The sequence below is a fragment of the Taudactylus pleione genome, unplaced genomic scaffold (genome assembly GCF_031769625.1).
Source record: "Taudactylus pleione unplaced genomic scaffold, aTauple2 ptg000155l, whole genome shotgun sequence".
Classification (NCBI taxonomy): Eukaryota; Metazoa; Chordata; class Amphibia; order Anura; family Myobatrachidae; genus Taudactylus; species Taudactylus pleione.
The window spans coordinates 4,567,808-4,593,791 of record NW_028284557.1 but is presented as its reverse complement, the minus strand read 5'-3'; the positions used below and the strand labels follow the sequence as shown (position 1 = coordinate 4,593,791).

The 25,984-nt window shown below is 42.8% G+C and overlaps 1 protein-coding gene across 1 annotated transcript in view; it reads left to right on the top strand.

Moving 5' to 3' along the window:
• Positions 1 to 25,666, top strand: part of STAC2 (SH3 and cysteine rich domain 2) — a 54,295-nt gene extending 28,629 nt beyond the window's left edge. Inside the window, exons 2-11 of the mRNA XM_088474612.1 lie at positions 7,087 to 7,390; positions 9,662 to 9,759; positions 10,904 to 10,985; positions 12,607 to 12,722; positions 12,863 to 12,935; positions 13,049 to 13,098; positions 13,173 to 13,276; positions 19,614 to 19,665; positions 20,652 to 20,789; positions 22,571 to 25,666. Of these exons, the coding sequence (XP_088330738.1) occupies positions 7,087 to 7,390; positions 9,662 to 9,759; positions 10,904 to 10,985; positions 12,607 to 12,722; positions 12,863 to 12,935; positions 13,049 to 13,098; positions 13,173 to 13,276; positions 19,614 to 19,665; positions 20,652 to 20,789; positions 22,571 to 22,672 (1,119 nt within the window). The 3' untranslated portion in view covers positions 22,673 to 25,666. The remainder of the gene's footprint in view (positions 1 to 7,086; positions 7,391 to 9,661; positions 9,760 to 10,903; positions 10,986 to 12,606; positions 12,723 to 12,862; positions 12,936 to 13,048; positions 13,099 to 13,172; positions 13,277 to 19,613; positions 19,666 to 20,651; positions 20,790 to 22,570) is intronic.
• Positions 25,667 to 25,984: the final 318 nt, after the last annotated feature.

Sequence of the window (25,984 nt, the reverse complement as noted above, 5' to 3'; positions counted from 1 at the left end):
TATACAGTGTTGTACAGCTTTCTTATAGTAAGTTTTCTTCTCCCACATCAATTTTCCAGCAATCAATTGTGCTTGCAACATAAATGGATGAAAGGATCAAGCACATCATCCCAATGGGAAACAATCTTTAATATAATACACTGACTGAAAAAAAAACATCTTTAAAAATGCATTATAAAAAATAATAATTAAAAGTCCCAGCTCTCCTACCTTGTCACAGTAGTGTAGCAAGATCTTTCTATGCCACAGTGGTTAGCAAGTCCATGGGCTAAAGTTACATGTCCATCCAATATTCCACTCCGGCAGGGCTTGGGGCAAGTACCAACTTAACACGTTTCGACGTTGCAGCGACAATAGCTAACTGGTTGTACGTTCTTTTCTCGTCCTTAATGCACCAAGCTGGCTCTGTCCCCATCAACATTATTATTATTATTATTTTTATCCTTTATTTATATGGCGCCACAAGTATTCTGCAGAGCCCTACATAGTACATAAATAAGTGAACAAGAAACGAGTGACCTACAGTACAGTACAATGCAGGACAAGGACAAGGTTTATACACATTGCTGCATTAGCTATCATAATACTCAAAATAAGCAGCAGGAAGTCAGCAATCAAGTCTTAGATGCCGTTGTGGGTAGTAAGGAGTAGAAGAAAGTATAAGGAGAAGTACATGGGGGAAGAGGGCCCTGCTCGTGAGCTTACATTCTAAAGGGGAGGGGCAGACAAACAGGCGTGACACAGATGGGGTAGACAGGGAGGAGAGAGCACGTAGTAGTGGGTTAGGATGAGGCTTACTATCAGGGGCATTTGAAGAGAGGAGGGGGCCGATGTGTAGTCTCCATCCCGTGCTCCCTCCTCTCAATCCGGTGGCCGGCAGCGCACTGAGCGCAGTGTCGCACTGATAGACTCTGGGCACTAGAGTGTGCCCATAGTCTACAGGGAAAATGGCCGGGGTGGCAATTTTCCCTGTGTTTTCCATACTGCGCATGCGCAAAACGCCGGGATCTTGGCCGTTCCTTGCTCTATGGAAAATTAGCGTTTCTGTATTTTACTCACTTTCTGAGTACTTTTTATTAGGGATGTGCAGGCTCGGATAGGTTCGAGTTTGCACGCCGAGTTCGGATTTTTTTGTCCAGGAATGATGATGTTTAGCCTCTTTCTGAGTTCCGTTTTTTTGGAGGGAAAAATCCGAACTCGGCGTGCAAACTCGAACCTATCCGAGCCTGCACATCCCTACTTTTTATGCAGTGTGTATGCCGTATCTCCAGCACCCGGCACAGCATAGGTGAAAAGTCTGATGACTGCTGCTGGGGCGTTGCATACATAAAGTTACATACAGTTCAGAATATTGCTGGAGAATTGCATTTGCATGCCAATCATAATGTGTCTGCGGTGTGTATATGCAGATGTATATGTATTACATGAGACTCAGAATCAGACCCTATATTCTGAACTCTCTGTCCCTGGATCCCTTCTCATTGCATCAGTCACCCATACACACCTGGGAGACCTTGGCTAGAGAAAACTGGGCAAAAATATGGCTGTAAGTCTCATCCAGCTCCTTTTGTGTACAGACCACAGAAAATGCATAACATCTGCTACAATGGTATTACACTCCGACTAGATTAAGCAAGATTATTCCTGGTGCTTCAGATGGCTGCTGGAGGGGGTGAGCAGCTCCAAGCACATTTTTACATATCTTGTCCAAAAATATCAAGTATATTGGAAAGCCCTGAGTGATTTAATATGCTCAGTCCTACATTTCACCCTCCAATGACGTCCTACATTCTTTTTACTCCCTCGAGCCCCTGCCTCAGAGCTACAAAACACCAATCCAAAATGATTCACCATTTTGATCCTGCTGCCAGCTTGTTGCTGTCTGGAAATCCTATTTTGTTGCTGTTCTGCAGAGATTAATTTAGTGACTGAGATTATGCTGCAAATGCAGAAACCTACTAACTTCCATTACACAGGTTCTGGAGATAGTCCTTCATCTTGTATAAGGAGGTGCCTGGAAAAAGGACAAGCCCTGAGCTCAAGGTGCAGGTTTCTTCTCTATCAGTTTTCTTTCACTTCTTCTCAAAGAGTAGAAGAGCAGTTCACATTAAGCTGTCCTTCCTTTCTCCAGTTTCACTATGGGGTTCTTCAACTTGTTCTGTAGAGTGCTTTCTTTAAGGCCCATCATCAGCTGTCCCCTGCGATCCCTAATGCCTCCTCAGTTGATCTCCTGCTGGAATAATATTGAAATTATGAAACCTTTTCTGTGATGGGGTACAGTTTTTCTCTGTACCAGGGCAGTCGGTCTACCCAGGGAAGTACGTCATATAGCCTTAGTAAATCAGGTCTGCAGAATAGCTTGATCGTCTCACATGCTACAATGTAAATATATCATTCCACCCTTCCAGTATGGGTTGGCTTCAGGACATTATGGCATCTGTGTCCCTCTACTGCAGAAACAGAAAGAGAGATTTTATTTTAGATTTACCACTATATATCTTTCTCCTATGCTGTAAGAGGACATGACCTACCTACCAGAAATGCTGAGTCTCTGGAGCAGCGGAGGAGGGATATAGGGGAGGGTGGAACATAACCTGTTGCACGTGTCCCCCTTCCTCAAAAGAGAAAGAGTTTTACTTTGTTTTAAAACATTTACTTACTCTACTACTGTATTTATTTTTCTTTCTTATCTCTAACCTGTTCCCTGGAACAAGTGTTAAGTTCCAACATGATTGGCATGGAATACCATACTTACAACATATACTACTAACAAACAGTCCAACTCTTCTGAGTATGTCCGGCATGCTCCTAGATTTGATAGTCATTATAAACTCCCAAGAAAGCTGCAATTCTCCTGGATTGCAGAGAGCACAATGATCTCATCATCATGGCTCATCCACCGCTACTTTAATGCAAGATTAATCAAGAACCAGTGGAGGCATGCTATGACGGGTATCGCAACAGGACAGACTGAACACCAATGCTTGATTTTAAGCACTGTGCATCAGCACTTTTCACGTCACCCGACTTGCCCAGCTTGACTTTGTAGACCTGCCCTCTGCTGACTCTGGCGGCCAGGTCTACAAAATGATCAAATATTATTATACCATGCATACACAACTGGTCTTTGGAGTAAAGTCTGACGATAAAGCAGTCCTGTAAAGTTGTCACCTGTTAAGACAAGTTTGCAACATTTTCGTTTTTTTGTACATCATTTAAGCATTGTATTGCTTTCTTGGTTAACATTTTAGTTGTGTTTTATTTATTTTTTTAAACAAAGAATACTTTTATAAATCTGTCTGTGTGAGTTTAATCCATTAATACAAACTGCTGCGCATAAATATGTATTTTGTGGGAAGAGCAGCTTTAAGGTCCTCATATATAAGCAATGGATTGGGCCAATTCCCTGATTTGTAGACATCGGGGTTAGTGCATCTGTGAATTTCAACATATTGGATTTCCCTGATTTGCAAATTCCAACCAAAATATGATTGCAATCAGCAAATCGGGGATTTTGAACATGAAGAAATTCACTGTTTCCCAGACGGATCGGCGATCATTGATGGCCGACGATCAGCATTTGCAACCGGCGGATCGGCGGTTCCTTTCGGACCGGGAAATCGGTGAAACGGTCGCCTGATATATGGGGGCCTTAATTCCCATTAATCTAAATTTACTGTTTATTGGCAATTAACTTCAGCTGCAAAATAGGCTATTTTGGGCATTATGGCAAACAAATGGTTACATGCATTGTAGAAAATGCTGCTTGTATGTATCACTTGAATGAAATGGTTGCATATGCATAAACAGTCACATATCGGAAAGGGATGCACCAGACTAAATTGATAGAAGAATATTAATCTGTTATCAAGAACATCGTGGCTGTAAAAAAAAAAAAAAAAAAAAAAAAAAGGAAATTGCCAAATTTGGTAGAGATGTTGTATTTAAAGCATAGGGGGACAACTTTGGGCTCTGCTGCTGCTGTTGAACAATGTCCCAGCATGTATATTTCTAACAGAACATGCTTGGTATTGTAATTCCAGAACAGCTAGAGAGATATAGGTCGTCCAAGCCTGATGTAAGGTATACAAGGAAAATAACTCATTTTAACCACTTCCATGCTGGATTTATATGGCCATGCAGAACATTGTAGAGAAACTGAAAACAAAGGTGCTACAATTCACTGTAGAAAATTTAAAATAACCTCTGGTAGTGACATATGACTTACCTCACCACCGGAGAGCTGAGTCAAGGCTGAGCAATACTTTACAGGGCTGTGTCAAAGTAATTGCACGTTGTGCATGAGGACCATTGCAAAAATGCTAATTACCGCGCACTGTGACATGTAATTACACAGACAGAGCCCACGCTCTGTCATACTCACAGGGATGGAAGGTAATAAGGCACTCAGGAGGAAAAACATACGCTGTTCACGCCATGACTCTTACCCACCCAGTGCCTGGTCTGTTAATTAATAGCCAAAATGTTTGTACTGACCATTCTTATAATGACCTTCTTTCCTTATACCTCTGCCAAAGTGCTATTGTATTATTACATTAAGGCAAATTGTGGCTCGCCTACTGTTGTGGAACTACAAGTCCAAGCAATCTCTGCAAGCATCTAGTGCTTCTGAGATTTGTAGTTCCCAAAAGAGCCACAAATTGGCTATGTTTATCCAAGATTCTATCAAAGTGTTTTGCACTGTATTTTCCATTAATGTCCCTGAAAAAATATTTAGCTAAAACAGTTTTAGGAAATTGTGGTATAAGTACAACCAGCCAATATAAATCATCTTCTTCTACGTCTACCCGTACTACCTGTGTCTGCATAAAAGCCTGATTAGCTTTCCCTCCATACCTATAAATGACCACTCTGTCTGCGGTCATGATTGGCATGGACCCAGAATTAAAGGTGAGTGGTATCCTGATAAGGAGTTATTCTTGGCAAACAAAAGAGCTGCGACATGGCCAGACAGATGGCCTCCTATATCAGCGGACATGTAAAATCCGTGCAATTTTTAATGGGTGTACAATTCTGTCTCTATTTCCACTTCCACTTCTCAGCTGAATACATTGAGCTTATTTCACAATGTGCAGCCAGAGGGCCTCATTGTCAAGTGCAAAACAGGCAAGTTGCAGCGAATACTAGTCTATGGCGGTGTTGTATTTCTTATTTTCCATAGTGTACCTAGTAGTTTTTGCTAATGCAGAACCAAATACAGGGGTACAAAACCAAATACAGGGGTAGAATACGGCATTGCTGGGCCCCAAAGCAAAATTTGGGGTAGTGTCCAGAGATGCTGAGCCACCCTCTCAAGGCTATTGGTCAGCTATTGTGAGCTGCATGGCACCGGTACATATGCAGAGAAGCCCAATTTACTAGCCTCACACATGCTCAAAAGAAGAGAACAGGGCTGTCCCTCACCTCTGGATCCCATAGTGGCAGCACTCACTGCAGGCATGGTAGTGTGCCACTGGCAAGATGGCAGAGTTTACCCATGAGCAGAAACTTGTAGTGCCAAATGAAAGAATTTGGGGAAGTAGAAGAGTTCTTTGCTAAGTGCACAGTAGGTGCATCAGAGCACCTAGTGTTGGTGGAGGCGAAAAAATGGATAAGATGTTGGACTTTGATGTGATGTTTACACTTTTGTCAGCGTGCTAGATTTTGTACACCTCTCTGCTAGCCCAGGAATATATATATTTTGTGGAGGTATCTCCTAAGAGTGTAGAATAGGCATAAGCATTAATATGTGCAACAGTGCAAAGATAAAGGCCCTCATTCAGAGGCGGTCGCAAGAAGCGAGCGCTCGCTCTGAATGAGGACGGCCGCTTGCTTTTTCAAGTGCGGCGTCCTGGTCGCTAGCTAAGCTGTGGGTTACCACCCACAGCTTTAGCGAACGACCAGGTTGATGGTCGCGATGGTCAAGACCATCGCGACCATCGGGGCTTGCGACAAGACCCTAAGGTTGGGTCTCGGCAACCGCAAGCCCCAGGGAGCTTCCTGCTCTGATCGAGCAGGAAGCTCCCCGCTGACATCACTGCTGATGTCAGTACGGCCACCTACAAAACAGCAGGCGTTCCTTAAGGAACGTCCTCCGTTTGTAAAACCACCACCCCGCCACGCCTACAAAATGGGTCAAGCTGTCGATCACCATCGACAGCCGCCCCTTTTGTAGTGAGCTCCGGAGCGAGAGAATTTCTCTTGCTCCAGAGCTTGTGCACGCGCAGTGCGCCGCTGCGCGTGCGCAGGGCCTAAACATCAACCCGGTTGCGAGCGCTCAGCGCTTGCGGCCGGGTCTGAATGAGGTCCAAAGTATTTAGCTCTGCACAACCAGTGCACTTCATAAGCTCCACTGACTAACTTGCAGTATACTGATAATAGCTAATTACTGATCGGTTGCCATGTTTTTAGCCTATTTCAGCAATATTTGTAAATAACTCTCAGTGATTTTTACCGACTTATCTTAAACAAGTACTACATTTTGCCCATTTTTAACAGTTAGATCATAATTTTGGTTTAGATAATGCTTTATGAAGAACTGTATGATTCTGTAGTCTTCCTCTTACATGTATCATTGACTTCATCACATATTTCTGTAGTGTCTCTCATGCTGGCCCTCCTGTATTCCTCTGTTGTCCCTCTCCTTCCTGCTCCCCGCTGTGACCTAATATTTTTCTTTATTCCCCAATCTGCTCTATTTTCAGATTCTTTTGTTTGTTCACCAACTTTTCTTTTCTCATCCCTTTCATTGCTGTCTAATAACGGTGATTTTTGTATCACCACTTTGCCCAGGGAATTGGTCATCCTCCCTATACCCACTCTGTAGCATGTCACCAGTCCTCGGGGCCTGTCACTTCCCATCTGAACATTTGCTTGTCCTGAGTGCTCTGTGACCCCCTGAGAGGCTGAAATGCAATGTCACATTGTCTCACAATACCAGTATGAAGAAAGTGAATTGTGCAATGAGTTCCTAGTCTCTCTTCAGCGAAATAGCATTCTTCTCTCCTCTGTTTTTCCTGTCACTCCACATTTTTCCTTTTGCTTGGCGCACTCTAATCTCATAGAAATTTTCCCTTTCTTCTTCAGCTGCAGCGCTTTCGACGTTCTATCTCTTTAAAGACCATTCTACGAAGTAAAAGTGTTGAGAATTTCTTCCAGAAGCCGAACAATGAAGCAAAGATTCCTTCTGATGTCCTCCTTAGCCCACCTGTGCCACCTCCACCTCCTTCTCCCCCACCTGTCCCAACTGAGCCTCCTCTACAAGCTGACCAGTCCCCTCACCCAAATCACAAACCCCTGTCTTTGCTACAGCCGGTCCTTACTCATAGTTTCCATGACCATGTCTTCAAGAAGCAGTGCCCCTGCCATCTATGCCACCATATTATTGTTGGTGAGTGACAACTACCAAAGTTGTAAAAAATACATTAAAGGACAATTATATCTTAATATCTGTCATATGGTATATTCTGCCCCCACAGCGTAGTGGTAACTGCAAGGAAAATTATGCAAAGATTATTTTCTCGTAGTCACTTCACTGCATATTTCATTGTTACCGAGGTGACGTCAGGGCATGAAGTACAATACGTCTCTATCTGGCAGCATTTTATTGGCTGCTTGGAACACAAGAAAGAACTTCTAGGAAAAGGGAAGTTTGCATAAGTTAAATATTTGTGATAGTTGTTACTAGCTTTTTTAACATGGGTTAACTTAAATTGTATTGTTTTAAATTAACAAACAAAAAAAAGACGAATACAACAACATAGACCAATGCAAATATCTGTGCAATTTGTGTAATCTTACTTGAGAAGTAAGATTACACAACACTTGACTAGCACTTATCTTTAAGAAACATGTGAGACTTCCATGAAAAAATGATTGCACTACAAACATCTTTGAATGTCATGAGAAAATATGTATTTCCTATTAGCACGAGGGAGAGAGAGCCCAGGTTTCTCGGGATGTCTACGTATTCACTACATGCAGCTCAATCTGTCGATGCGACGGACAACCCCATGCAGCGGGATGCGGCAAGGGCTGACACATCATGCAGTCGGGCACCGGATCATCTAATGTATACTGGCCTGCCCGATATGTCAGCCCGTGGGCAGGGGTGGTCGTCAGTCGGATCGCTGAGTACACGTATCGTAATGTGTACCCAGCTTTAGTGTAGCAAAAGTTCTCACAGATAATAAGGGTGATCTCTCCAGAACACAAATGCTCCCATGCCAGTGATGCTGCTGTGTTTGCTGCAGATTTCAGCATTCCCAGTATTTGTGCTACCACATCTAAGAACCATGTCCATGCATAACATTATTCACTCAAGCAGTGGTGGGGATTAAAAAATTTTCAAATATGGACAATATTCAGCCCCTTCATTCATTTAGCCAAATGGCATCAATGAGACCTGAGATTCAAAGTCCAAAAAATACATCTTCTACTGATTGTAGATAATTTATTTATTAACCATTATCCATATAGCACTTACACATTACCTAGTGTTTTACAGAGAATATTGTAATCATTCACATTAGTTACTGCACCGGTGGAACTTGCATTTCCCTAGAACATGGACTCACACACTATAGTTCATTTTGTCAGTCTTTTAAATTAATTTACCAGTAGGACTTTGGGGTAACAATGCTAACCACTGTGCTTCAATGTCACATGCTAAGTGCATCGGCTACAAGACTGCAGCTAACACATTTTGTGTGATCTCTGTCTTCACGTTTGTACAAACATAGGTATTACTTCATTTACAAAACAAAAAAAATCAAAAAAATATACTAATTTAATTTTTGTGACAAAATCAGAGGGTGAGCTTAGTAAGTGTGGTCCTCTGTGAATAAAACTAAAGGCCATTTCTTATACTTGTTTCTCTATGACAGCTATGTATCTGATTTTAGTCAGATTATTGCACTGTGTATACATCAACACAGGTGTAATATTTTGTCTAGGGATCCAAATGGCACATCGGCCACTTCTGTGACAAGTTCTCAGAGGTGAGAGGCCAGAAATGTTGTTAGGCAATATAATCAGGCAGTAGGAAATGCCAGGGGCACACGGGGTCATGAAGAAATGGGAATTACAGTTATAAAAACAGAAATATTAGTCCCAGTTTAGGCTGGTGTTTACTCCGATGAGAATAGCAGCCAACAATAATTGGAACAGTGAGTGAATTGCATGGGCTCGCTTTGGTGGCCGGGCTGCAGGGTGACATGCCCAGAGAATACACACTCTTGCCACTGCTCCTTTACTGATATTTGTAGAATTGACAGAATTCTGTTAAAACAAAATAAGTGGAGCAACACAGGGGAAATATAAAAATGACACACAGATAGGGCCCTGATAAAAGCTGAACCCATGAACCCAGCATTGTGATCCAGCAATGATAACCACTGTGCCACCGTACAGCCTTGAGATGTGTTGACTGGAGGGCTGAAATCTCAGGGTCTGGAAGTGGTGCAGTGACATACTATATTATGTTGTAGTATAAAATAATTTCTGACAGACACACCTACAGTACAGTCTGTTCTGAAGTAAAATACTAAATTTAAATCAGTCATATAATAAGCAATGTATTCCTGTTTTATCTTCGCTAAACTGCCTAATGTCTCTATCATTCACTATTTATGTTTTTATCCATCATCTCACCAATGTCTAGGTAACTCCAAGCAGGGTTTGCGCTGTAAGATGTGTAAGATCGGGGTCCATCTGTGGTGCTCAGAAGAAGTATCACACCAACAATGTCTGGGGAAGATGGTAAGAGTCATGTTCAACACTCACAAATGATTTCCTTTTCTTCTCTTATTTCTGAAGTTCTAGTATTGGTCATTTATGATGTCCACTTGATGCGTAGAGAAAAATGCCTTGGTCTTGCACCCAACTTCCTATCCAGCTCCCCTAGTGCATCTCAAGGTCTATTTACATCTATCAGGAGAACCCTTCATAAACTAGAAGTGCACTTTGATGTGCGGAGAGCCAGGAAAATCTCAAGAGGTCCATTATACAAAAAATGCAAGGGTGACATCAAGGTTCAACCTCCTATCACTTTAGAACCACCCATTTTATTATATTTAATGTTTCCTTTCCTATTTTGTGCTAACATAGTGCTTGGCTTCACCTTATTTGTGAATTAGGGTGGAGGGGAGTGCTCTGTGGCATTTGGGGTGTGATTACAACCACAATATGGCAGGTATATAGCGTAAACTTATAGTCAATATGTGGACCAATTTATCAGTTACCTTATTTTTGGCTTAAATTAACCATAACAGTAAGGGGACTGGAGGGCTGTTTTTATTACATGTAACTTTTAGGTGTGTTTAGCTTGTTTTACATTTGGCATTTTATGTGCACATAACATGTGCTACAGCTCAATGGGAAAGAAAAAGAGCTGGTGCAAAAATCAGATTTTTTTGTAGGCCGGAAATGTTCATTTGTCCTTCTGTACAACAAAGTATGCTGCTAAACTGTACCCTCTCCGTTCCTCTCAATATTCTCACGACACAATGAGGTATCACATTGTTGCACTGCTCCACAAAACTAAACACACTAGTGAGCCTACATTAAACTTTGCACGGAATTCCTTCACTCCAAACTTCACCCTATCAATGGTGCAAAATTCTGTTCTCAGGCAAATGTTGCCATCTTGCTAGCTGTTTTAGCACAAATCATGGTACAAAATACCTGCAAAGATGCATCCTGGAGGTTTTGAATTTCATAAATGACTTTCCCTGATTCTCTGCATATACTGTATAATGTTCCCTTTATTTAGTTTTCTTTATTTTTATAACTTTGTTATGCCTCAGGTGACTGTTGTACAGTTCCCAACACACTGTCACTGAACAAACCTCTCATTGTTATTTATTATTCGTATCCCTATCTTCTATCTACCATTTTATTCTAGTCTACATCTTTTCGACGGAATTTCAGTTCTCCGCTACTAATCCAAGAGCCTCATTCCAGCCCCAAGGAGTCACCAGTACCTGGTAAGATATAAAGATTGCCATTTGATAATGTACGAACTTTGGGGAACTACGATTTGTCAAAATCTATAATATTTGTCAATTTTTGACATGGGACACAGCAAAAATGACAGAAGATCAAAAACTTTGTCAAATGCTTATTAAATAAACCCCCTGATCTCTCTTTGGGCTTCTGTATGTTTATTAGAAACATACATTTCTTTCAGGAGGCTCCAATAACAAATGTAGAATAAAAGCCCACCAGAAGATAGTCAGTGCTTGGCCATAAACGATTACTTCGGATGAAAAACTGTTGTGACAAACTGTGGAAAGTACTACAGGCTTTTCTTTTAAACAGCAATAGTCACAAGCACATGCTTTCTGTTTTTCTATTGGTTGTTGCCTATTTAACGTGTCAACTAATTATATATATTCAAAGAGATAGTGGTCAAACAAAAATGGGACTTTTTCACAGCCGGTTTTCTTGTAGAAGATTGGTAGAATACTACCAAGAGCAAGTAGCTGGTCTAGAACAGGGTTTCTTAATTCCAATCTTCAAGTACCCCCAACAAGTTATAATTTGATGAGTTTACCCATCCCAAAAAATGAAGTAATTATTGAACTACTGACTAATTAATCTAAGTATTATTATAGAATGTAGAAAAATATGGTTACACACAGCATTAACCAGTTTTTGGATGTCATTTTTGTTTTTGTGATTAAGGAGCTCAATGGGGAAATGCTGGTTTCTGCAAGTTTTTAATAACGGGACCATTCATTATTAGGGGCCCGATGGGGCCGTCTACTATTCAGTAAACTTCAAAAACATAGGGGTTTATTTACTAAGCTTTGTTAGGACTCAGAGATAAAGGTACCAGCCAATCAGTTCCTAACTGCCAAGTCACAGGCTGTGATTGAAAAATGACAGTTAGGAGCTGATTGGCTGGTACCTTACCTCCGTTCACTTTATCTCCTATCAAAGCTTAGTAAATAGATCCCTTAAAGTTTTAAAGGTTTGCCTGTATGAATCTACTGTATGCCATCTTCGGATAGCATTGGTTCCCATTGCTCCGTTCCTTCCTATGGAAAAAATGTCCAGGTTGCATAGAGGGATGTGATCGGTCATGAATGCCCAGTGCGCAAGCATTATCTCAGGTCATGCATGCACACGAACACTGCCAGGTCAGTCCCGGCCAGCAAGGTAAACTTACACCGCTACTTATTAGAGGAGGGATTATCAGTGATAGGTACAGTATCTTGAGAATGTATGCTTTTTGGAGCAGCCATCCCAGCACCGAAGCAATATTGAATTGCTCTGGTTTTTAATATACTCTGCCGCAACCCCCAAATATGTTTATATGTATAAGAGGTATTAGAGTATAATAAGAGTATTTTCACTGAGTAACATGTAGTTTAAGTTAAAGCCTCCCTTGACATGCAGAAAGGTATGGTATCTACCCTTAAACTATGTTGCCTGAAATTCTAGTACAAAAAGTCTACTACTTTGCAGACTTTTAAATGTATCTACATGCTTGGAATGTGTCACTGGCATTATCTGCTATAACTCTCTATCTGTACAGATTTATAATTGTCTGTCTTTCTCTCTTGCTTATCAGTTTCTATCTGTTCCTCCCTTTCCTTATAGCTGGTCCCAGAGGTAAGGTTGATCCTGTGTATGAGGCATTGCGCTATGGAACCTCTCTAGCCCATGTAAATCGTTCCACATGTAGCAGCGTGTCCGAGTCACCCACCCGCAGCCTGGTAAGTGAGATTACATCTATTTGAGAGTAAATTGCATCTTGCAGAGGTCAAATAGACAATAATCACAGACGTAGCCAATGCCTAACACTTAGTATAGTTTTTGCCAGTATCAGATTACTATATGCCTGCGTTACTTGCAGAGTGAGAAGGAGGAGAGACCAGATGACCCAGAGGGCAGCATCCAAAGTAGTGAGGACAGTCCAAGCCACCCAGGTGAGAGTCCCACTGCATCCTCTCTACTTCTTACTGTCCTTATCCTGCCCCTACGTCTCTCAACTCTATTGTTCGTCACTGTCCTCTTATCTATTGCTTTCCTCTGCTCTCAGTGTTCTCTGCAGATGAGGCCATCATAAGTGAAGATACACAGAGTGTGTCGGTGAGTGATTGACAAATGGGGGTTATGGATATTTTAGTTTTGTGAAACTAACCTGCATGTTTCTGTGTGCACAGAGCTCATTGTCAGGCGGCAGGACTAGGAAGGAAATCTCTCCTATGTACTGCTATGTGGCTTTATATAAGTTCCTGCCTCAAGAGATCAATGATCTTCCACTGCAGTGAGTACCAGCCATTGTGTCCCTATAACATGCAATTTAATCGCTGCATGCCCATCCTATATACCATGTTCTGTTCTAGACAAGACCATACATCAAAATGTTTTTCAAACACTTAGACATTTACCATAATACACTGTGCACCCACCTACCACTTATTTATGTGTACTGACTATATTAACATTGCTATCTAAATGTGTTACTTCCTTGTCTGTCTGTTATTACCCAGTCTTGTCTTATCACTGTTTTGTTCTCAATTGTAGAGCACAACAGAATATTTTTTCACACCAACTAGATATGATTACCACTTTCTCACATGTTTTAGCTAAGTTGTCTGCAAACCTAATAAAACAAACTTATGAGGGCCATAAGAGCTGCAATTCCCCGATCCCCCAAAGCCAATCCGTTCAGCCGATCGGCGGGCATCAAAGATCAGTGATCTGTTTGGGAATCAGTGAAATACTGCATGTTAAAAATCTCCAATTTGCTGATCCTTTTTTGGTTGATATTGGCAAATCTGGGAAATCCAACATGTTGGATTTCCTTGATCCCCCGAGCCAGGTGCTGGTGAGTCGGGAATTTGAGGCAATAAGTCGGGCCTCTTCCCGGGGAGGTTTAAGAGAGGAGGGGGCCGGTGTGCAGCTTTCGTGCGGAACACCTACTCTTCGGCAGCGCAGCAGATTCTGTCTTGTGCCAGAGTCTACTGCGCATCCTCAGGTATCCGGGAACATGCCGTGTCCTGTATGTTCCAGGATACTTCTCTTTTGCGCATGCGCAAATCTCCGGGAAAATGGCCAGTGAGTAATTTTTCCAGTGATTTCTGTATGCAGCGCTGGCTGAAGCGGGACTTAGATGAGGTAAGTATAATATAATATGGGTGCATGGTGTACGGCATAAGCTCCCCATATACCCAGGAGCCTGTGTGTACCGTACACCCTGCACCCATTATAGATACTCCAATGGGCTCCGTAAGTCTAAAACAGTGATGGGATGCCCAACTTAATGTACCTGGGTTCAGCTAGTTAAGAAAGACTCTGGCTGATGTCTTAGCCAGGGGTTAAAGTGGGCTGGAACGGGGAGGAACTGTGTTCCGTCAGTTCTATTTGGAGATGGAACCAGTTCCGCCTCCTCCAGCCCACCTTACCTGGCCAGTCAGCCCTGCACCGCAGGGAGTTGCTGGGCACGCGCAGCAGCAGCAGGAGGAGGCTGAAGTTCATTCATGAGCTCCCAGCTTCTGGCTCCCGGAGTTGGCACTATAGAGTATATCTCTTTATTAAGATAGCGCCGAGGATTGGGGGGGGGGGAAGGGTGGGGTGAGTTCCACCACGTCTCTAGGACCACTTTACTCACTGGTCTCAGCTAAGCTAGTCTGCCAAGTTCTGGTAGAGATATATATGAATGGCCGGTGATACCACTAGGCAGCTTTAGGCAACTGCTTAAGTGCGCCAGCCACTGGAGAGCACGCTGAGTCCACATAAAAAAAAAAAGAAGAAAGTTGTCTTTCTGTTCTGACTACTGATGATTACCAAAGCTGATGCAGGAGCTCCCTCAGCCCCCTGAAGCCCCTGGCACTGCACACTTTCCTGTCAGTGTGGTAGAGTCAGCAGCAGTGGTGCTGCCTCCAGTACTCTCCTTCCCTCTAGGTGCCAGCCTGTCACTCACATAAGTAGCTCCACCCCTCAGACAACATGAGGAGCTGCTGCTGAATGGAGGCTGGTACGGCATATCTCTTATTACTTTTTGGTGAGGGGAAAGGATCAATGAGTGAGTGTGTGTAAAGTGTTGGTGGGGCTTGTGTGTATAGGGTGTGGGGGGGGGGCGGTTTAATTGACTGCTGGCAGGGTTAGTGTGTGGGCGGTAGTTTTTTTGATTGCTGGCAGTGGAAGTGTGTGTGTGTGTGTGTGTGTGTGTGTGGTGGGGGGGATAATGAGTGCAGACCTGGTTAGTGCGTGTGCTTGGTTGGTTTTATTGAGTTCTGGCCTGGTGAGTGTGTGTGTGCGTGTGTGTGTGTGTGTGTGTGTGTATGTGTTGGGGGGGTACATGAGTGCAGGCAGGGTGAGTGTGTGGGGAGTTAATAGGTGCTGACATATATTATGGCACAGATGTGTGCCATAAATATGTGTTAGGACATGGATGTGTGGCATAATGTATTGGAGATACAACTGTATGGCATATAAATAATTTGGGGCATATGTATGACATATGTATTGGGGCATTGTGTGGCATAATTCATGGCTATGTGGCATACAATAAATTTGGGGCACAGCTGTGTGGCATATTATGTTTTGGGGCACAAATGTGTGGCACATTATGTATAGGGCACAAATGTGTGGCATGTTATGTATTGGGGGCCACAAATGTTTGGCATATTACGCATTGGGGGCACAAATGTGTGGCATGTTTTATGTATTTGAGGCATTGGTGTGTAGCATAATTATGAAGTGGGGATACAGCTGTGTAGCCTGTAATGAATTTGTGGCACAGATGTGTGGCATATTATGAATTGGCAGCAGTGTTATGAGGTACATTATGATTTGGGGGTTCTGCTGTGTGACATATTAGTTGGGGCATTTCTATATAGTATATTATGAATTTGGCACACTGCACAAACTGAACCCATTAGAATGTTGGGTAGTTGCATGGTCATTTTCAGTAACTAAAGTAAATTAAATAAATGAATCCCTGGTTTAGTCATTGTATGTTTGATCTTAATATTTATCAGACATCTGTCACTCAATACAGTTACTAAGATGAGCAGGGGCTGGCTGGCAACTTTTAGTCTGGGGGGCACATGCTATGAAGTGGCCTGGGCGGGGCATAGACCGAGGCCTGGCACCGTAGATGCAGATGGGGGGCCGGGCCCCGGGACGGTCCGGGCCCCATAGCATCTGCACTTACTGCACCTGCAGTAGTTACACCACTGCACACATATACAATAACACACATACATACAGTTACACACATACATACAGACACATTTTGCAGTCACACACTAATACACACCTAGTCACAAATTAATACACACACACATAGTCACATACGCACATACAGTTACACACATGCATATACACATTTATTCACTGTCACACACTAATACACACATACATACAGTTACACACTGATACACACATACATACAGTTACACACTGATACACACCTACAGTCACAAATTAATACACACACAGTCCACATATAATCACATACACACACTGATAAATATAGTCAGACACACATACCCACAGTCACAGACATACATACACACACTTATACAGACATACACACAGTCACACACAAACATGCATAACACACTTAAATATAAACACATACACAGACAAACACATATACATACAGTTATAGAGACACATATATACACACATGCATACAGTTACAGAGACACATACATACACACAGATACATGCATACAGTTACAGAGACACATACATACACACAGATACAGTTACAGAGACTCACACTTATACACACAGATACATACACAGTCACAGGATCCCCCCCTCTCTATCACCTTACTGTCAGACAGGATACAGTATACTCACTGTTTATGTACTCTGTCTCCTCCACCCACTCTCATCCATGCTGCTGCTGGCCTGGCACTGACTGCCGTGTAGCCCCGCCCCCTGTCCCGACTCCACCTCCCTGTTAGCCTACTTCGAACTGCACTGTACTGTGACACTGTCACTGACTGCAGCTGCAATTAATGGCCTGGGGCCCGCTGCGAGAGAACGGAGAACAGGAAGCGGGGCAAGAGGTAGGAAGTCCGATGGAGCAGAGAGGAGAGGAGGACCAGCCCCAGCCGACGGCCTTCCACAGCCTGCGCTGCTATGTATATGCAGAGCATGGCTGCGTGCGGCCCCTGGACACTAAAATGTTACCGGCCTGGGGGGCACATGGCACCCTGCCCCCCGGCCCAGCCCGCCACTGAAGATGTTAGACTAAACATTTTACATTCAAATAATGTAGGCACATTTAAAATAAATGCTATCAATTTTGTGTTTCTTAAACATGATCTTTTTTGTACTTGAAATATGCAAAAGTAATGAAATCTAATTATTTTTGTGTATTTATAACAAAGCATAAGCATGCAGTAACACATAGCAACTAGCTGTCAACTTGTTTTAATCAATCTAGTGTTAGACATTGCTGTAGGTTGTTACTCTCTGCATTTTTGTTTCTCTATATTCTTTTTTTTTTATTTGTTACATGTTTACATATGAAGAGTGTACCCTGACCCATTATTAATATTTATTTATTACCAGTTATTTATATAGTGCACACATATTCTGCAGCACTTTACAGAGAGAATATTTGGCCATTCACATCAGTCCCTGCCCCAGTGGAGATTACACTCTATGGGCCTGATTCAGACCCACTCGCGAGCAGCTGTCCGCTCGCAAGTGGGTCGATGGTGTGCACTGAGCATGCGCACGACGGAGGGAGCTCCGTCGTGCGCATGCGCGAGACGCAACGAGAGAAGGACTTTCTTTCGCTCGTTGTGTCTGATCAAAGGGGACGTGCTGTCGATGTTGATTGACAGCACGCCCCCTTTGGTGGGCGTGCCTCCCAGACGGGGGCGTTCCCAAGGGAACGCCTACCGTCAGAAGCCAAAATCACTCCAGGGCTTGTGGTCGAAAAACCCGACCACAGGCTTCTGGTCGCACTGGCGATGGTCGCGATGGTCAAGACCATCGCGACCATCATCCTGCACGCTCGTATGTGCTGTGGGTGGTGACCCACAGCTATACGAGCGTCCAGGAGGACGCTCCATTTTTATGGAGGATGGCCCTCATTCAGAGCGAGCGCTCTGCTCAGAGCGTCCGGCTCTGAATGAGGGCCTATATTCCCTACCACATGTACATGCACACACATACACATACACACTAGGGTTCATTTTTGCAGGGAGCCAATTAACCTATCAGTATATTTTTAGAGTGAGGGAGGAAACCGGATAACCCAACCCACCTCAAGCACAGGGAGAATATACAAACTCACACATTTAGGGCCAAAGTGGGAATTGAACCCACGATCTCAGTGCTGTGAGGCAGTAATGCTAACCATTACACCATCTGTGCTGCCCGTATGAGCATTGAGCACATGCATATTGTCTATAATAATTACATATCATCATTTGACCACTGTTCTGTCTTTTCTAAATATTAGGATTTTAATATATTATTTAAGGTGGGTACACACCTGACAGATATATCTGCAGATCGAGTGATATGCAGATATATTTGTAGATGCTGGTCGTTCCAGGGGTGCCGACAGCCGCTCTGGGCCTGGGGGAAGAAGGGGCGTGGCCTAATCACAGGAGGTGTGGCCATGCCTCCTCAGGGAAAAGAAACAAAACAAAACACATTTTTTGGGAGGAGGAGGGTGCTGTGAGCCGAGCCCCTCAGCCTGGCGCATAGCAAGTGGGGGGCACAATCAGTGTGATCGCTCTCCCCACAGGCATAGGAGACTGCTGTGGCTGCTACTTAGCAGCCGCAAGCAGTCTCCCAGTGCAGCCCAGCACACAGCAGCGTGTGCTGGGCTGCTTTCATGTAAGATGGAGGGGGGCGGCGCCGGACCTGGGCCCCCGCCAGGCCCCTCCAGCAAGCCCGGGCCCGGGTAATTAGTACCAGCTCCCCCCCTCTCGGCGCCCCTAGGTCGCTCATACACACTGAACGACCATCATCTATCCGGCAACCGCGTGTCCCACTGGCTGGTGGGCAGATAGGGGACGGATCCCCTCCTGTGCGGCTCCTGCTGCATGTGTACGACCGTTCTGCAGACGGCCCATACACACTTGCTGATGGACAGATATGTCTGCAGATATATCTGTCTATCGGCTGTGCAGCACAGCCAATGTCTGTGAATGACGTCGTTCACAGACATATAGTCTATACACACTGGCCAACAGGCAGCAGATATATTGGCCAGTCAATTGATCGGCCAATATATCGGCCAGTTTGTACCCAGCTTTAGTCTATTTATTTAATCAATTTTAATAATTTCAGTCTGACCTTTGTGAATCCCCATATCCATCATTATTTCTTCTTTGTACAATGAAGCACAATGTAATGGACATCTCCTTATCTCTTTGTTTTCCCAATTTCTGTTTATTTGATCATCTTATCTCAAATCTACTCTTTCATTTTATCATATATAGTCTTCAATATATTACTTAGTTTGGCTTCTCCACATTACTTTGTATGCCTATATATAAACAATAATAGTAACTCTCCTCTATATGTCTTTCATTCTCCTATCTATAACTATATCCCCCTTTCTCTACATCCCTCCCTCTTTCAATTTGTCTCCTGTTCTCCTCCTCCCCCCACAGGCCCGGTGACAGAGTTATGGTGATGGATGACTCAAGTGAGGATTGGTGGAAGGTGAGAAATCCAGATTTCATGGTCTCAGCAGGTAGAGGTAGGAGAGAGATACCGTAAACAAGTGATAATAGAGTGGAGAATGGCAGATCTTTGATTCTATATCTTTGTATAGTGCTAGGAATACTAAAAAGAAATAAGTGATAGAGAGGTGTGAAACAATAAGTTTGGACAGATATAATAGAGGGATGAGAAGATAGTTTCTTATGGGTTTCATTTCTACACATCTGTGAGCATGTAATTATTCATGACCCCCTCCACCCACAATATACTGCTGGCTGTCAGCCTCGCTCTATATACTTCATTGTCACAGGTTCCATACCCTCCTTTCAGTGTGGGCAGATGGGTGAGGTCACACTGTGATACACACAGCGGGAGGTCATTGGAAGATGAAAGAAGAGGGGAGAGGAGTAAGGGAAAGATGAAATGCTTAAGAAGGATACAAATACAATGTTCCTGCCAGTCTATTGCAGTCATATTGGTGGGAACACATGCAGTGGATACAGGGCCCGATTCAGAGGTTGACACTAACGCGGCAGCTACTGCATCTTTTTCTACAGCGCAACTGCAGTTTTATGCTATTGTAGCAGCCGATGGGATTTGTACAGAGACGCTGTCTGCAGCCCTAATCCGCCGCTTTGTGTATTAAGGAACACCAATCGGTCGCATCATCGATGGAAGCGCAGAATGTCTGTCTGAACATGGCTGCCAAAATCAGTTCAGCTGTGGAAAAAGATGCAGTCGATGATCACGTCATGTCCGCACCTGGCTAGCCACTCCCATGTTACCACCCAGGAATGCCCACTGAAATTGCCTATCACTGCATCCAAATTCTTTCTACGTGCTCGGTGGTCACCATCAGGATGCATGCGCAGTACGGCTCGGGCACATGCAACAATTTCCACTGGCGTCTGACATCGACACTGAATCAGGCCCACAGTATGGGTTAGTAATGAAGATGGAAGTCATATTATGTAATTATATTGCAGGGAAAATGCTGTGACCGGACTGGCTTCTTCCCTGCAAACTTTGTGCAGCGGGTGCGACTGGGAGAGACTGTGTGGAAGAGCACAATGACTTTCCAAGGAGTCAAGGAGCAGGGACAACTAAGTTTGAAAGAAGGACAAGTGAGTATATACTGTATGTCTTCCGTGGTGGAAGCAATCGCAAACAAGCAGGGATACAGTTCTTAAAGGTTTTCAACTGGAGCTAAGATCCTTCATAATCAATGAATTTTAGGAAAAGGTCCAATTTTGAGATTATTGTTAATTTCTAAGTCTATTACTGTAAATGACTGTATGTTCTGGAAACCAGTGTACTGTAGTTGGAGCTGACTGGGATTATAGGGATACATGTCTATACCATTGCACAGTTCCAGAAATGCATACTTTCATAAACAGCACATATCACTGCCTCAACATGTGATGACAGAACTAAGCCCATTTCAATAGCAGTGGGTGTTACACAAATGATCACATTCAGAAGTACACTTTGGGTTTCAGAGTAGGGCTCTTTTCCCCACTGAAAGACCAGGAACTCACTACCCAGAGCCCAATATGGAGTGCATGACATACTATCATTTACATGGACAAGGCGATATATTGTCTCCAAAACTGGTCAGTTCAAGGACATCTCTAGCAACACAAGGCCCTAGATGACATGTTTCATTCATAAGCTAGGCCATTGTTATCCTTTGGCTGGAAGATCCGATATCTACTCCTTCGTCATCACAGCATGGCCAATGCAGACTAGTAATAGTATTATCTTGATAATACTCTTTACTCACAGGTCAAGGTAATGCGGCAATTAGCCTTCCCTTTGCCAAGAGGCCTGTATTTCTGCTACACTCAGTGGGATACCAAGAAAGTAATTCATTCCTTTCTACACAACTTAATTTCACTTTGACAACATATGGCTCCCATGTCCCCATCCTACCTGGGGTATTGAGTTGAATTTAGACAAATAACTAGAGACTGCTTAATAGAAGGCCAGTAACATTCCCACATGACATTACTAAATGGCAATGATACCCACCTGTAATATATCTGATATGTATTCATCAAAAGTGACACACTTGACTAATACAATTGTCACAATGATGTGATTGTTTGTGATTATGGGATCACAAGTCCCACCCACTGTCTAAACTCTGGCTATGGGTCATGACTGTCTACAGCAGTGAAATTCAACCTTTTTCAACTTGCGGCACACCGTACAAGATTTTAAAATGACTAAGGCACACCATCACACACACATTGTGCCCCATGGGAAAAACACTCACTAATTGGCACCCCCAAAGGAAAAGAACAGACATTGGCCCCCACATAAAAACAGACACACACATCGCCCGCACAGGAAAAAAATAAAACATTAAGGCCCCCACATAACAAAAACAAACACATTGGGCACCACAGAAAAAAAACATAAAACAAAATGGTCCCCACAGGAAGAAAATAGTCACATTGGCTGGCGACCACAGAGAAAAAAAAAATCACATTGGCCTTCCTGAAAAGCCCAACACTGCCTGGGCCAGCAGTACAAGTAAAGTCAGCTCTGACTGCACTGACCTCGCAGCACACTTGACAACTGCTCAGTATGCCACCGCACAGTGGTTGAAAAACACTGGTCTACAGTATCCATATATGAAAAGCTGTAAAAAATGTATTTTGTACAAATCCCTAAAGTAATCTAGGTTTTGCTCATTCATACAACAAATCATAGAGGTGAAACTCTACAGAAAAACAATAGTGGTCTTCCAAATGGTACTAGACCAAAAGAAAATCTACCAATATCACTGCTGACAGTCATGGCCCTTACATCGCTATATAATTTCTCACTTTTCTCTCTTAATTCATTATGTTGCTTCTCTCGCCCTGTAGTAAATTTTTACTGGCTTCTTTTTCCTTAGGTATGCGTGGGAGTTGGAAAGGTGGAGTCTGAAGGTTTTGTTAAAGTGTCCAGTGGGAAAAAGAGGGGCCTGGTGCCTCAGGACTGCTTGGTTGAGATCTGAGGGGCTGTACTTGCCCTGGCACAGAGGCACACTGCACCCCAGAGAGTGACTGAGCTCAGAGACTCCAGAACTATATGTGATAAGCAATAAGGCATTCAGGAGGCTCTGATTACTACTAAGCACAGTGGTAATACTGAGATAACCCAACTCCCACCTAAGAACCCTGACAGTGACATCTTATTGCAGAACCTATAAATGCTGCATCAAGTCTCTTCCACTCTGTATATATAATCACAAATATGTAAATGCATATTTTGCAATATGTCCACTGGGTGTCTATGACATCATCACTCAGGGCCACCTATTCAGGTAAAGCTACTCAGTGACCTCATGCCAGGGCTGGTATGTCACCAAAATCAGTTTTCGATTAATGCAACCCTGCAAGTCTACTGCAGGACAATATATCTCTCCCAGTGGAAAGCGCTTCCGAAGTTGGGTAATTGTCACAGTCACATCATCTCCTCATTTTAGATTTAAGCGGAGTGAATACATCAGCATTTATTTACCTCTTTAACAAAAGTGTCATGGGTGCGCAGATGAAAGAGAACAAAAGGTGCAGACTCAACAGAAGGATTGTTGCAAGTAGCTATTTAATGACATGCTATGTGCATTTTTAATGTAGCAGATATGAAATATTCATTTTTATGTGTCTTTCACTAAACCTGTGATCCCTGATACCTTTAGGAAAAACAAAACAAGTAGAGCTCATAAATAGGAGAAAAAAGCACTGGTGTTATTTACAATAATGGTTGCAGGTATAAATGGAGATTGATAGCATGCATTGTCAACGCTCGTAACAGAAAAGAAAGAAGAGCATGGGGAGCAGTCATTTATCAAGAGACAAGAGAACAGGGTGTAGCTTCCATGTGTAAAGGAGGGGAGGCTGCTTCTTGCAAAGGCAGATGAGGGCATAGAGAAGGCTGCATCAATTTATGTCAACAGCTAATTACAGCTTTTAAAGACAGCACGGTACACACAGGGTGCAACTATATACAGAGAGAATACAGTATTACTTTATAAAGAGAGATCAGGGTGCAGCTTCTTATGGACAGGGTAAGATGTTGCTATTTACAGAGGGAACAAGTTACAACTTAGTGAAAAAAGGAACGGCGCAGTTATTTACAGAGATCAAAGGTGTACGTGTTTTGGAGAGAGGGATAAAACCTTTTAGAGAGCAATAAGCATGGCATCGCCTTTAAGAGTGCAAGAATGCTAGAGCTCATAATGTAGAGAAAGAAAAAAGATAATAGTGTATGGAGAGCTCAGTACAAGCGATAGAAGTGTGCCCACCCGCATCTATTCTCTTTTTCCACTGCTCATCGTCTCATCATGTGTATATATATATATTTATAAATCTGTGTGTATGACGTCCACCCCCACATCCAGCCTCCAGGCTATTCTGTGTCCTGTGCTCTGCGCTCTGCCTGTACATATCTGTCCTACGCAGTGCAAACTTCACAAGCACCACTGGCAGCTACAGCAGCTCTATCATTACCCTTTCAGCGCTGAACAAGAGTTACAATAATGGTGTAAATATACTCTGGTGTTTAAATATCTGTGAAAGTTGTCATTAAGATAATGTGTGTCAAGTATATGAAATATGTCCCCAGCAATAGCAGTCCTATAGCTAACTGCGCTTTTCCTGCTTCTCTCTTCTCTTTATTATTACTGTGTCACCCATTGAGATCTGATGAATAATTCATTTGTCTTCCCCTATGAATACTTTCCAGCTCTCTTGTGCACTTTCACCTTTTAGTTCTCATGTTCTCTCTTTGCTGTGTCCTTCCATTGTCCTCTGTGTTTCCCTTTTCTTCTCCTATACATATTGTTTTCTGTATTTAATGTAGTTGATCTTCAGACTCATTCTATTCTATTTTTATTTCTCAGTACATTTTTTTCTAACCATGTTAATTCGGTGTTTTCCTGCCTATTGCTTGCTCCATCAGTCTCTGTTTTCTAGCCCCTTCCCTTTTCACCAATCACATCTTGCCTATCCCATCTGTCATTCACCCCTTACTCCCTACCCTCATATCTAAATTCTTCTCACTCCATTCATCATTCACCCCTACACTATTCAGATATCAAATTCCCTCCCTCTCTCTCTTTCTCTCTCTCTCTCTTCCTCCATCTCTCTCTTTCTCTCTCTCTCTCTCTCTCTCTCTCTCTCGTGCTCCATCATCATTTCTATCAACCTCTTTCCATCACCACTCTGAGCCACCTCACATTTCTCTTTCTTCTTCTCTCATCGCTCTCTCTGTTCCTCTGCCTCTATACGGATGACATTTTCTCCCCATCCCTCCCATCATTCATCAATAGTTGGCTTTTCCCTATTCTTCTTTTCTTATTACAGGTACCATCATTCCCTTGAGTCTCTCATTCATCTTTTCCCTATTGTCATATCTGATTTCTACCCCTTTTCCCAACCCTCCTACTCTTTCTTTCCTCTATCATTCATGTATCTTGATCACACTATTATCTACTTTAACTCACTAGAATTGTCATTCACTTTTCTCTTTCAACCTCTCTCTTCCCCTCATGTCCTCATTTTCAGTCTCTCTTTCCCTCCTATCTCTGATTCCTCTCCTTTCTCAGTCCGCTCTGTTGCCCACATTCATTCCGCTCCATTTCTTAGTCTTGTCCTTAGGGCCTGTAATGCTTTTTAATGCCATATTCTGTCTTGCCCTTACTGCATTGTATTGCAGCGCTGGGTACTTTTACCCTTGGTTTGCTTTCCTGTAGCACGACACTATCATTAATTCTAAACTCCTCTGAAAATATCAGGACCCAATTACCCATTTTCCCATGCAGGGGAGTATACCACTGTTGCAGGTTGCATGGCCTTAAGGGTTTACCTATCTATTCACTATAATTATTATCCCCCCTAAGCAGCAATAAATTAAATACTAAGGGCAATAACATATTAAAACTATCATTAAAAGTGTTATTTACCCTATTTACCTGGATTGTGTCAATTTATTTTATGACTGAGACAAAATGCATTACTACACAAATGAGTGTCATACTGGGGTGAGTTTCATTGAGGATCATCTGTTTATAAAATAAAAATTGTGAATGTCTTTCATATGATCTTATAGTCAATGTATGTGGCGTTTACAGTATGTTTGCTGTATAAGAATGGTTTCTTTAGCATAGGTTTATGCAAGGTGGCAGATTATATGCAGAAGACAGCACAGGATTTCAAATTTGCATTTTTCATTAAACTTCTTATATTCTGTGCTTACTCCTCAAACCATATACATTTATCCTGTAATGATAGTTTACAAATGAATAACCTTGTATAAAAAAGCAAGT